Genomic DNA, 13,826 nt, shown 5'->3' on the forward strand with positions numbered 1-13,826 from the left:
TGTGTGTGCATATCTACCTCCAATATTCAAAGAGTTAATGTGGTGGTTTAGTTGTAGTTCTCATTTTCCATCGTGGAGCCATTAAAACTCCATTTTGTTAATTTTTCAATTTTATTATTTTTCGGTGAATTAACACTCATTACAACATGTTGAAACCAGGTCAAATGGGAATTACAAACATATTAATGTCAAATAAAATAAATGTCAGCTGTATATGTTAAATTAATTTGGTGGAGGAGAATAATTTAAAATAAAAGTTTAACTTCTATTCTGTCACAGGGAAAAAATCCTGTCTCAGAAAGTGAAGCCTGCCTGCAGATTTAGCTTGGTCGACTTCTCAGCACTTGAAAAGAGGCCTCTTTCCTTGTTTCTGTGATCTTCCCCTCCACCCCCTTTCAGTTTTCCAGTGGTAGCCTACTTCCTGTCAAGAGCAACTCTGACATGGCCTCTTCTGTAAAGACTCTCCACCTCCTCCTCTTCCTCCTCCTTTCTTTCAAACACTCAGTACATTTAGAGACTGATCTTGTGCAGAAAATATCCCTGACATTTGAAGAGCTCCAGGGATTCAGTGAGCATGCTCACTGCCTGATAGAAAGAGGAAGCTAGTTTACATAGGGCTCATACCAAGCATAGCCTGCATGTCAGTGCAGTTAACTTGCAGCTGGCTGTGAGGAAAATAGCTTGGCTTTGTCCTAGGAAATTTCCTTGATTTTTCTGTTTTTCCTCTTAAATTTCCAGAAAGATTTGCAAGGATTTTTAAAAAACGTTTTTATTTGTAGCTGGGGGAAATAAATTCAGTCTCGAAATCCTGGAAAGGTTCCTCCCTCTCTCTCCAGCTTTGCTTTATTATACTTTATTTTTGATTAGTCAAAGGCTGGGCCTTGAGTTTTTGAAGTTTAGAAAGAACCAGGAGTTATTCTGGCAGCATTTGTCCAGCTTCCTTCTCCCTGCTTCTGGGCAAAAGCAAACAAGCTGGTCTTTTTGTTAGCCCGATAAATGCTATTTATGAAGATGGACCTGTTGAACTACCAGTACTTGGACAAGATGAACAACAATATTGGCATTCTGTGCTATGAAGGTATTTGTTTCATTTGGCAGAAGGTTTGTTTTTTTCTGGGGTATTTTTGATGTTTTCAGTGTGAGCTATTTCTGTTTATAGTTGTTACCAGGTACTGTGTATTTTGTAGTGTATCTAGAGGCTTAAAGGGATTTATGAAATGGAGGTTAAATTACTCTTTTTAAAGGAAAAGTTTCTGCTTACTAATATGAAGTGAAGGTTGCTTTCCTCCCTTCCCGCCCAGCAAAGACGGTATTGATTGAACTACATTAAAGCAGCAATAGTCTGTGCTTTTTGCCTGTGTAAATATAGTTGTAATTCTGTAAAGGAAACAGACACTTTATAATACCTGTCTGTGTTAATTTGTAAAGTACATTGCCTATGTGTAATCTACGCCATTAAATGTATACTCTGAAACACAGAGTAGAAGCATTTGTACAGCGAGACTTACAACAGGTTTTTGTTTTTAATTCGGTGCTTACATCCTGAACAATAACACATTTTACAGTTCATCTTTGGCAATTGAAGGGCACCCATATTATGGAGCACAGAGTGGCCTTTGTTTGACTTATCATTTCCGGCCCAGCTCCGAGAAAACCCTGACAGTGAAGGATGTCTCCCCCCTCATCCTCACCCACACACCTCCTCCCCAAGAGCACTCCACATAGTCCCTGTGGAAAGAATTACACAATGCCCTGGAAAACTTAACTTTTTGTCTTCTCTGTGTGAGTTTGCTTATTTGTGTCCAGCTAATGTAAATCGACATTTACTTATGATCCTGTAGGTAATAGTAGCCTTGTTTTAAAGGTGCCTTAGGTAAAGGGAGAAGGGAATTAGCTTGATCTAGATCTTTTTCAGTCGATGTGCAGTTTGAAGAAGTGCCAGTGGTCTGGCTTTGAGTGGAAAGAAAGACACCACTGAGCTAATTCAGCTTGGCAGGAGGGCAGGTTTTGCTGTAGCCACATACAAACATTGCAGAAGTCTCTCTTCTAATTCAGCAGGAACATTTTCCATGTTCGTTTGGAAAGTTAACTTTTATAGTTGTCAAGAAAGAAGCAGAAACAAATAGATGTGATCAAGAGGTAACTACTCACATGTTTTTAAAAAAAGGCTAACCCAAAAATCAAGAAGCTTACTCTAGCAATATGTCTTTTCCTTTCCTCACCTCAGTTTAAGTTAGGCAAAATTTCAAAGTACCAGGGGGGAGCAGAGGGTACATATAGAACTATTAATGACTCCAAAAGTCTCAGACGGGTAGCCATGTTAATCTGTAACTTTAAAAATGAGTGGCCCTGTGGCACCTTAGAGACTAACAAAAATATATATAGTATCATGAGCTTTCGTGGGCAAAACTCACTTCAGGTTTTTTCCATTTGAACAAAATCATAGATCTTATGTAGAAATGTTCTTTTTATAAATCTGCTGTGCAAATAAATGGTTTGCCAGCCAGTATTGGTGCAGATTGTGCCTGGCAATCAGACTTTCATTCTCTTTCCCATGTTGCTGTTTCTTTTTTGAAATTTTGAGAATGCAAAAATGATTGGATAAAGGAACATTGCGAGTTTTGTAATCTCGTCATTGTCTTGCATTAACAATTAAGTGCTTTATTATGATGATGGTTCCTGATGAAAAATGGCAAAGAAATAGAATTTCTGCTTGGTTGATGGATTTTTCTGAGGAGGGTTTTGCTGACAAGATGGAAAAAGTTTTGTTGCTTTGGATCTTACTAGTTTCATTCAATTGTATTTATTACCTAGTATTTGTTGATAAATCATAATTTTAATAGTTTGAAAGCAAAAGCACAGCTCAAGGAACACAAGTTTTTTGTTTTTTTTTTTAAGTTCAAACATCTGTTGCAATTTTCCTTATTATGGAAGTTAACATTAGTTTTAACTCTAAAATAAACATAAGTAAGAAATAAAAAAACAACAACCCTAGAGCAGTGTTTATATCCCAGTGATTTAAAAAGTATAAACACTGACCACATCTTAACTGAGTTCTGAAGGGTGTTTTTAGAGATGCCTACACTTCTGCCATGTTGCTGCCAAAGTATTTATTTTACAGAGGAGTTGTCAGCAATGATGGTTGATGGTGATTTTGAAAAGACAAATTCTGTTGCAGTAATATGTATACTTGAGAATAAAGTGCTTTTTCAGATTCAATTAATTAGTCTTTATTGAGGTTCATACTTGAACTACTTAACATTTACAAGTTCTCATGAGAAGTACTTTGGTAGATGTAAGATAAGATACACTTTGTGATTATTAGTTCTATAATAGGCTGGGATTTCAAAAGAGCTGGAGAAAATCAGGTGTCTAAATCCCATTGGAATTCAATAGGAGGTGGATACCTTTTACTTCAAGTGCTTTTGAAAATTGTAGCATGTTGCTGGTTTTACTGAGTGGTTGCCTTAGCTGTCTTTTTTTAAATAAAGTGGTATAATGCTGACTCGATCAATTTCATCTTCTGTCTCACTCATTAAAAGAATAATGTTTTGTGCCCTCACTTAGTGAAGCAGTTCATGTACTGTAAAATGGAGTGCCCTTATTACTGGAGAAGTTTTGATCATTTTCCTCTTAATTTGTAATTTCACCTCTAGCACAAACAAGCCAACACAGTGTAGTGACTGGCCATGAATCAGCAGGTGCAGCCCCCTGACTTTACTGAGTATTTCATGGATGTATTGGTGATAGGATCATACCCTTAAGAAGGAAAAGCAGGTTATTTCCCCAACAAGAACATCTTAGGTAGCCCTGTGGTCCAGCACAGTGTATTGTGCTAAGGTAGAGGGCTATAATTTGGACCCTAAGCTTAGTCTGTTTTCCTTGCCCAGCAAACTGGCATCACAACTTTTGGGTATCTAAGAAGTGCCAGAAAAAATAACAAATGGTCTGGTAGCACTTTATAGACTAACAAAACATGTAGATGGTATCATGAGCTTTTGTGGGCACAGCCCACGGCTTCAGATGACCGCAGTTATGAGCTGGCGATATGAAAACTTGAAATAAATAGGAGAGGGGGGAGAAAGAAAAAGGGAGGGAGGTGGGAGACAAGAGAATCATTAAGTATCTCAAGAATGGGTACTTAAACCTAAGCAGATAAAAATCAAAGTCAATAGATAGATACCTATCTATAACAGTGGTTATTAAATAGGTAGAGTCCATAACTACTGAAGGTACTAACAGCTCCCAGAGTGGTATCCTTCCTGTTTTAGGTATCTAGCTATTGACGTTGCTTCATGGTTTTTTAGTCTATAAAGTGCTACCAGACCATTTGTTGTTTTTTCTGCAACAGACTAACTTGGCTACCCTCTGAAGCTTAAGAAGTGCCAGTGATCCTTAATGATTAGTGGATGAGAACAGTCCTTCAGAAAAAGTCTAACTTTGCCCTCGTGGTCATTATACAGCACTGTATAGGGGATATTTTGTCTGGCAGTTGTTCTAGATATTCTGTTGGTTTGGGAGACCTTAGAGAGAAGTTGAGTTGCTGCCATTAGCCAAAGCAAAATAGGTAAACATTTGGACTCTTGTGAAGGAGTAGAGAATGATGACAAATAATGGAAAAGTTTGCTGAGATCTTTCAGCCAAAAGTGTTCCTGCTCTTTTGGGGTGTGTACAGCAGATGCGTAAAAGGTTAACCAAGTGGATGGCACAATTGAGAATTATTGTTTCAGCCCTTCGTCTTCCAGCACTCACTCCTTCCCTCTCCTCTTCCTCCCTCTTGCCCTCATTGTCCCTCTCCTCTCATCTCCCAGAATCACCCTGTCCCCTCCCTTCTCCCACTCCCCTTCCTTTCCCTTCCCCCTCATTGTCTCCTCGTGACCCCCTGGCATTTGTCTCTCCTTCACCCTCCCCCTTGTTGCCTTCCCCTTTCTTCTCCTGCCCTACTCCCCCCTCTATACTCAGCACAAACCCCTTCCTCTCCTCACACTTCTGCCACGTCCCTCACCTTCTGCCTTCCATGTGGGAAGCAGTTTGCAGGGGCTGGAGCAGGGGCCCCCGCAGCCCTGGCCCCAGCTGCTCCCGGGATGGGATCGTGTGCTGGGACTGGAGCTGGGTGGGGGCCAGGACCGTGGTATTAAAAATAGCACCACGGGCAGCCCCGGCTCCAGCTGGAGTCAAGCGGCAGCTGCACCAGGCGTGCCCTTGGACCTGCCTGGCACCCTCCCCCACAATGGCCACTGTGCAAAGAGCAAGCAGCTGCTTGGAGATGGAGGCTTTGCGCGGAAGAGGTGTCCTGCAGAGGAATCGGGTGAGGGGGCTGCGCAGTGGTGTGGTGGGGGCTGGCAGGGGGTTGCTGAGTGGTAGCGCGCACTGCACTGGAGCTCAGAGAATGCTCCAGGCTCGAGCTTCTGACTCAACCCGGAAACCACGCGTCACTGGAAGCAACCCTGGCTGCCTGCTGGCAAAGCACCCAGGGAGCCTCCTATGTTCTGGGGGAGGAGGGCGTTGCTGCTGCGCTAGCATCTGCGAGGCTGTCCCAGTGGGGGAGGGAAATGGAGGTGCCATTTCTAGCTGGATCCAGTGGGGCTTTCTGAGATATTGCCTTACTTGATGGTGCACCAAGGCAAAGCATTTACATTTGGGACTGTCCCAAAAAAAACGGGACGTATGGTCAGCATAAATATGAGGGATCATAGAATTATAGAACCATAGAGCTGGAAGAGACCTCAGAAGGTCATCAAGTCCAGCCCCCTGCTGTAGGCAGGACCAATCCCAACTAAATCAACCCAGCCTGGGTTTTGTCAAGCTGAGATTTAAAAACCTCTAGGGATGGAGATTCCACCACCTCCCTAGGTAACCCATTCCAGTGCTTCATCACCCTCCTCGTGAAATAGTTGTGAAGTGACTTCTGAGGTCATGCAGTAAATCAGTGGTAGAAGTGGGAGTAGATACTAGGCAGATCATCATGATTCAGGTATAAAGGCTTCTAGGTATTTTAAGACGATAGTATATAAAGAAATAAATTTACTCTTGGATACACCATTCATTTCTTATAAGATAGCTGAAATGTCTGTTGGGATAAGTATTTTCGGTGGATAACCTTCATCTTTTTTGAATGTTCTCAATGGTTTCTTTTGGCTTTAAATGGTTTGTGGTGTCTCAGTCAACGTGCAGTTTGGCAGCAAAATTATTTTAAATTTACAACATGGTGGATAATTATGTAGTTTTTCTCATTAGATGGAGAGACAGATTCTTCAGTGTCGAACTATTCACACTTTGATCAGGGGAAGGATGACAGAATGATGATGATCTGTTTCAAGGAGATTATTTTTCAGTCAGTTTGATGATAAGAGATAAGAAAACAGTGGAAACTTCTAGATTCAAGCACTTGATGTTGCTGCTTAAACTAAATCACTTATCTCTTTCTTCCTTGAGACATTTATCACAACTGCTAGTTTTAAATAGAGCAGTCTTTTCGTCCTTTTGTTCTGTCTCTAATGAGCTTAGAGACATAAGGAAACTCATGGGAGATGGTGCCCTCACTGGGGTGAAAAGGCCATAAAACAGACCCATTCTGTACCAGTCTCAGTTCCTAATGCTACATATCAAATGACAAGCACTTGATCTGGAGGTGTACTCTGAGGAACAACATCTGCATCTTGTTTTGCTGTGGAAACTCAATTTATTTCAGTTTCATATTCTTTCTCTGGGATTCTTGTGTGAGGTAATGGGGCAGAGCTTTGAAATGCCATTGACAAGCTTGGGCTCCTGATAATTGCAACTTAAATATTTATGAGAAGGTGCAGTCCCCCAGTGGAAGATTGTTTCACTTTGTTGTTTATCTCACAGAGTGCACAGATGGTTCTGTGTTGCAGGGCAGATTTCTGTCTTCCTTCCTCCCTCTTCCATTGTCTAATACTTTGCATTATTACTGCATTCCCGGGGTTTGGACTGTTGCACTGGGAAAGGTATAAAGAAATGCAATAAGATGCAGATAAATCCCTCCAGGCATGTTATGAGACTTGGAGCACGCAAAATAGTTTTTGTTCTGCAATGTCTTATGGACAGTCCAGAAAACTGGATTTTGTTATCAAGAAAATTGGATCCAGATTTACAGAAAAATATCACTTCTTGGTTTGTTTCCTAGTTTAATGTAGATAGCTTATACTAGTTAGTTGTATATTCCATAATTACTTCACTCGCTTCCTGTAGTTATTTGGCTACAGCTCTGTACTAGTAAAGATGTGTAGGGTTTTAGTGCAAAACAAGCTATTTTTATATATATATGTTTTCCAAAAAGCCCAGTATTTAATATGATATTAAACACAGAGTCTGAAAGTAATTCTGCCAACTTCATTTGCTCACATTTTTAATACAATAATTTGTATTCTTTTAAGTTCTAAAGAATAGTTTCCATCTTTTGAAGGTGGTTGTTGGGTGTTTGTGGTGGGTTTTTTTTTTTTTGCTGATCATGGATTTCACTCTGGATTTGTATAATCAGCTTCTCATATTAACTCCAAAGCATATTTCAGTTTCTAAATATATAAAAATAGCTTTACAACTCTTGTCCTTCAAATAAGAATTAGTGGAAATACTGAACCCTACTGAAACCCCTTACACAGTGAACTAAAATATCTCACTCAATTTCCTTTTTATTTTCGCTGCACTGAACTATTTTCCCCTGGATTAATTAATTTATTTTAATCCAATTGACATACTGGGGACAAACCTAGAGTGTCCTACATTTACAGAACATTTAATAAGGCTTTTTATTTTTAAATATCTTTTCTCACAAGTAGAAAACAAAGAATTATAGTCATTTTTTCAGGGCTTGTTACAGTATCTCCTGTCACTGATTGGCGAGTGTCCTCTTTAGTGTGACCTTCATGATTCCTTTCCTCATTGGTCCTGCAAAACAGGAAAGTTTGGGTTTGAACAGTATTTCCCTGGAATTTGAATGTTCTTCAGAGTCTCTAATAGGGATGTGAGGTTACCCAGTAAGCATCACCCTTAACAGGCATTGTTTACGGGGTAACAGTTAACCATTCGGGGCAACCCCCACGGGCGGAATCCAGCCCCATGGAGCTGCCGGTTCCAACCCACGAGGGAGGAGAGTTGATTAGTTGGGTGGAGGGTGGGGAGGAAGGGAGGAGGGCTGATTGCTTCCAGACTACGCAGGCTTGTGGGCTGGGAGTTGGCAGCCCAGCACATGGTCGGAAGCAGTTGGAATGGAGAAGCCCCTGCCCATAGCGTGAGGCCACTCCAGCCTGGCTGGGGTAGAAAGAGGGGCCCTCTAGCCCAGAGCTTAACATTTAACCAGTTAACAGATTAAATGGAATTTTACATCCTTAGTCTCTAAGGCCCTTTTACATATATTGAAGTATCTTAAATTGGGAATAAACAAATAAATACGATACTGGGGATACCTCAGTTTCCAACAATACCCCTGCTTGGTATAAGGTCTATAGAAGCAAATGTTCTAGTGCATTGCATTAAAGAGGAATTTGCTTAAAGGCTGTGACTTGTTACTTGCAAGTCAAATTTGTTGCAGTGCCAGGTTTCTTTGGATGTAAATCCAGGGACTTTGTAGAATACACTGAAACAGCTAAATTGCTCCGAAGTTCAAACAATGCACTGTATTGTGCAGATGGCTGTTAGAGAACAACTAGAAGCTTAAACAACAGTCTGTATTGTGGGGCATCTAAAATTATGAATGGAAAAAGTTCATCCATATGTATTGGTCTTGGTTTTTTTTTAATCTACTTTGCATGAAAATAGTTGCCTTTTAATTCCTTTTTGACGATTAATACAGATGGACCTTTATGTTTTGGATTCTGGCAGAGTAGACTCCAGAGTTTAACATGCTGAAGGCAGACAGTGTGCCAAGCAATTTAGCAAAGTTGTTTACAGTAACAATAATCCAGCAGGACAGAGGCCATAATTCTTCAGTGATAATAGCACGAGGTAGTGATGAATACAAGTTTCTGAGGAGTGTTTACAAAATTGTGTGGTGCTTGCTCATTTTTGTTTTTAATTTTATTTTAATGCCAGCCATCTTTTTCTTTTACACACAGTCTGTATCATGTCCCTCAAATATTACTTTACAAATCAGCCGGGACTGCTTTGCTTGATAAACAGAGAGCCATTGTTTCCTTTCCCTTTCAATAAAAGCCATATGCTTTGGGAGGTAATTGACTGCATGATACGACACTGCTGAATGTCGTATTGGTATGTTGGGACCATCCATGGCACAGTCATTAGTACACTGTGTGTTCCACAGTGCAGTTTTAATTTCTGTGAGGCAGCTTTTTCGTTGGTGCTTCATCAGATATTTTTAAGACCTTAACAGCTCCTTCTTAATGCTGTGGTTGTGTGACCATCGTGGTGCACTGGGGCCTCTCTCTGTATGACTTCTGAATCTTGGATCATATTATGAAATTGTACCATGAAATTACAGGGTCATGGAAAGTCTATTTGTTTGTGACTCCCTGTGAGTTTGCAGGGTTATGACATGTCTGACAGGCCAGAGACAATGGTGAGTTATCAGCATTCCACTGACAATTCAAAGTAAAACACTTTGGGACGGACAGTAAGTTTGCTGTCCTGGGAGAAGGGCTTTCTTCTCATGTCTGAAGTGGAGGGGTGGGGGTTTGGAGTAATGGAAAATTATCAAAAGGCCGGACAAAAGAAACACGTGACCTCCCATCAGGAATCTACAAAGGGTCGGGGGGGAGGGCAGAAGGGGGAATTGAGGAATGGGGGAAGAGGACAAGCTTAAGATGAGGGAGGCTGCTGCAGGGGCAGAATAGAGCTAGGGGGGCACAGGATTCTGCAAGCTGTAACACAGATGCTGTCCCTCTTGGCAGAGCTAGGGAGGAGGGACGCTGTGTTTAGGATGTTTTATTGTTTTGGACAGTGAATACATTCCTGTGCTTTCTAGGATTAAGTCTAATGAGCTGTTGACTATACCTCATCTGCTGTGCGCCCATGAGAGAGTGAACCTATAAACTAGAACAGGGATACTCAACACGTGGCCTGCAGGCTGCATGCAGCCCTCGGCCTGGGTTTTTTTTTTTTTTTTTTGTGGCCTCCGGTGCGGTTTGGGTTTACACGGGGCTCAACATGCAACCCGCGGGTGGGATCCTTTGACCATGACCTCCACTGGGAACACACTCCACAATGGCAAGGCGTCTCCCAGGTGGGGTGAGCACTGAAAGGCACAAGTGGACAGGCTGGCCGGAACAGATGGCTACAGGGTGTTGGTGTTTCTAGCCCCCAGGGAGGAGGTGCCCGGAACACCGAGGCATTGTGTGAAATAAGCTATTTGCATATATATTTGCATGTTTATGCAACCACACTTAAGTTGCGGTCCTCAGCATGTGCTGTATCATTGTGGCCCCTGGGGCTTCCAAAGTTGAGTAGCCCTGAACTAGAAGATTCATACACCTTTTGGGTTGGGAGTTTTGAGACAATGGTAGTTAAAGTACTGGGGAATAAGAAGGATCAGTGCTGTGCCCTGAGGGCCAGGTGACTGGAAAGCAGGTCCCAACATTTGGTGAGAGGTAGCAGAAGATCTGTGTACAGAGAATTTGCTTGTGGGGCAATGGTTGGGTTCCGCTCAGGCTCCAGGAGCTTGAAATACCACCAGGAACCCAGAGCACATCTTCCCCTCACAGCAGTTCTAATGAGTGAGTAGCCAGGAAGGGCTGGACCTGTGACAACTGTCATGGTGTGTGTAACAGCACCTTGGTGTGCTCTGTAGTCTCTTTAATAAGTTAATAAGTGTACTATTTGGAGAAGGTGGTGTGGGCAGGGAACGATTGCATTGGCCATCTAGTATTGATACACATTTCAAATAGAGACCCAAAACCTTAATTAAGGTTTTCAGTTTTTGCCCATCTGGATGTGTGGGGTTGTGAGAGATTATAATCCTAATGCTAGTAATTATATTTTCATCAGTCCTAAAACAAGACTGTCTTGTAGCATTTTATTAGGAAAAGTCTGAGTAAAAATTTTCTTGTGTAATTTTGGCAAGAGGGGAAATAGTGATTTTTATTTTTTATATTTTGGTACCTCAGAAGGATCATTTCTAGCTGGCATCTAGGCCAGCAGGAAGCACACTGAGGGTGAGATATTCAAAGCCATGGAATATCTCCTATCCAAGGAGACATGGATGCTTAATTATAATGGGAATTGGGTGCCTACATCCCTTAGAAATGAGAGAGTCCAAAGCAACCTAGTACAGGTTGTACCTCCCTTAATCAGGACTCTCTGGTCCGGCAACCTCCATAGTCTGGCAAGACCACGGATGTTCCTGGACCGCAAAGTCCAGGTATAAGGAGATTGGGCTGCAGGGCAAGAGTGGGGGTGGGGAGGCACTGGCTCAGCCAGAAGCCCTGTGTTGAGGGAGGACGGCGCAGCAAGGAGATCTGGCCCTGCTGCTGGGTGGTTAGCAGGGAGCCAGCAGCAGATGAAGAATCCCAGCAGCCGTGAGGCTCGGCTAGAGTTCTAGCCCGGGGTAGCATGTGCCATGGTGGGAGGGACCTCCTTTTGTTCAGCAAATCCCCTTGCTTGGGACCAGTCAGGTCCCGAGGGTGCTGGACAAGGGAGGTCCAAGCTGTAGCTATTTTGAAATAATGAATGTTTGTGAAAAGTACAGCAAAAAAATCTGTAGTAGAATGAAACCTGGTTTAGAAGGTGTGTTGCTCTTAAGTTTTGTCACTATTTGGTTTGAATTTGAAAATGTGAGTGCTGTTTTTCCTGGACATTGGTTTAACTAAATGGCAACGTCCTGTCCTGCAAGACCGGAAACTTGAATGAGGAAATACAGGGTTATTGTGCATCTTTCTAGCCCTTCCCTACACAAATCTTGCAAATACAGGCAGTCCCTGACTTACGCGGATCCGACTTACGTCGGATCCGCACTTACGAACGGAGCTTTCTTGCCCGGAAGTCGGGGCGAGAAAGCCCCGTTCGTAAGCTGCTCCGGTGCCCCTGGTCTGCTGGAGACCGTCTCCAGCAGACCAGGGGCACCGGGCGGGTCCCGCGCTTCTGAGGCTTTGCCAGAGCAAAGCCTCAGAAGCGCGGGAACCGCTGCTGCTGCCCCTTGAGACCCGGTGCCTGTGGTCTGCTGGGGACGGTCCCCAGCAGACCACAGGCACCCGGACTGAAGCCGCAGCCGCGGGGGGGTCCCGCGCCTCTGAGGCTTTGCCAGAGCAAAGCCTCAGAGGCGCGGGGAACCGCCGCTGCTGCCGCTGACTGAAGCGGCAGCAGCGGCGGTTCCCCGCGCCTCTGAGGCTTTGCTCTGGCAAAGCCTCAGAGGCGCGGGACCCCCCCGCGGCTGCGGCTTCAGTCCGGGTGCCTGTGGTCTGCTGGGGGCCGTCCCCAGCAGACCACAGGCACCCAGACTGAAGCCGCAGCCGTGGCGGGGTCCCTGCCTCTGAGGCTTTGCCAGAGCAAAGCCTCAGAGGCGCGGCACCCCGCTGCCGCTGCGGCTCTGCTCCCCGTGTCCCTGGTCTGCGGGGGGGGGGGGCGCAACTAGTGTGCTCCCCCCCCCCCCAGCAGACCAGGCTTTTGTTTTGGACTCTGGGGCAGAGCAGCTGGGGCGCTGCCGATTGGTCCTGCAGCGCCCGTGGGCACTACTGGACCAACCCGGCAGCACCCCAGCTGCTCTGCCCCAGGTCCTGATTCAGCCGCTGCTGGTCAGTTTCAGCAGCGGCTGAATCAGGACGTCTGGGGCAGAGCAGATGGGGTGCTGCTGGGTTGGTCCAGTAGCACCCCAGCTGCTCTGCCCCAGGCGTCCCCAAGTCAGCTTCTGCTGAAACTGACCAGCGCTGACTACAGGAAGCCCGAGGCAGAGTTGCTCTGCCCCGGGCTTCCTGGAATCAGCTGCTGATCAGTTTCAGCAGCAGCTGACTTGGGGACGCCTGGGGTTCTTAAGTTGATTCTGTATGTAAGTCAGAACTGGCGGTCAGTTTCAGCAGTGTCTGAATCTGGACGCCAGTTCCGACTTACATACAGATTCAACTTAAGAACAAACCTACAGTCCCTATCTTGTACGTAACCCGGGGACTGCCTGTACCTATTTTTGTGCCTTCCTCACTGTATCAGTGGGATGAAAACGACATGTACTGGGTATTGCTTCCTACTAGGAGATTTATGTGGCCAGTAGTAAAGTGTTTATGTAAAGTGATGGTCCATAGTTCTTGTGTAAGAGCAAGAAAAGAGACTGAAGTACAGAGCCTCCCTGGGGACAGGGGGGACGAAGACCTGGGGCTGTAGGGGGGAAGTGCAGGGGAAGGGTTCTGGGCCTCCCCAGCAGCTGGGGGCAGGGGAGAAGGGCCGTGGGTGGCCTCAGTCCCTGGTCCTCCCTGGCCTCTCCATGGGCGTTGGGGGTAAGAGCTGGGGCTGGGGCAGCCTTGGTCCCAGGTCTTCCCTGGCCGAGAGGGGAGTTAGCCCCCTGGGATATTTTAAGTGCATCCTCGTACCTTTACTTCTCACTGCCCATCTTTCCTGAGAGATCCTTGCTTGACGGCTCACTTGCACCCATCATTGTAACTTTCCCTTTTTGTTAGCAGGCTCCACGGAAAAGGTTTGGAGCTGAGTGCTTGAAAAGCAGCAGTTGTCCCTGGATATGGCAGGACAGCCATGCAAGGCTGACTGGGGCCTTCCCCATTTGTAGGGCTTAACATGAACACAGAAAAATAGAACCATTCCCTTGTGTGTTAACAGGCTCTTCAATATGAACAGTAGTTAGATGCAAAAGAGATTGCCCTTTAGTGTTTAACTGGCTACTTTGCTAACCCACCACTATGTTTTAATCAGTC

General features: G+C 44.5%; 1 protein-coding gene across 2 annotated transcripts in view; it reads left to right on the plus strand.

Moving 5' to 3' along the window:
- Positions 1 to 13,826, plus strand: part of VGLL4 (vestigial like family member 4) — a 155,785-nt gene that overhangs the window by 76,479 nt on the left and 65,480 nt on the right. Inside the window, exon 1 of one of the 2 annotated variants that reach the window (XM_006117609.4) lies at positions 447 to 1,078. The exons of the other annotated variant lie outside the window; for it this stretch is intronic. Within the exon in view, the coding sequence (XP_006117671.1) occupies positions 997 to 1,078 (82 nt within the window). The 5' untranslated portion in view covers positions 447 to 996. Of the gene's footprint in view, positions 1 to 446; positions 1,079 to 13,826 lie in introns of those variants that run through there. 2 annotated transcript variants of the gene reach the window in all.

The sequence above is a fragment of the Pelodiscus sinensis genome, chromosome 11, assembly GCF_052426305.1.
Source record: "Pelodiscus sinensis isolate ZL-2025 chromosome 11, ASM5242630v1, whole genome shotgun sequence".
NCBI classification, from domain to species: domain Eukaryota; kingdom Metazoa; phylum Chordata; order Testudines; family Trionychidae; genus Pelodiscus; species Pelodiscus sinensis.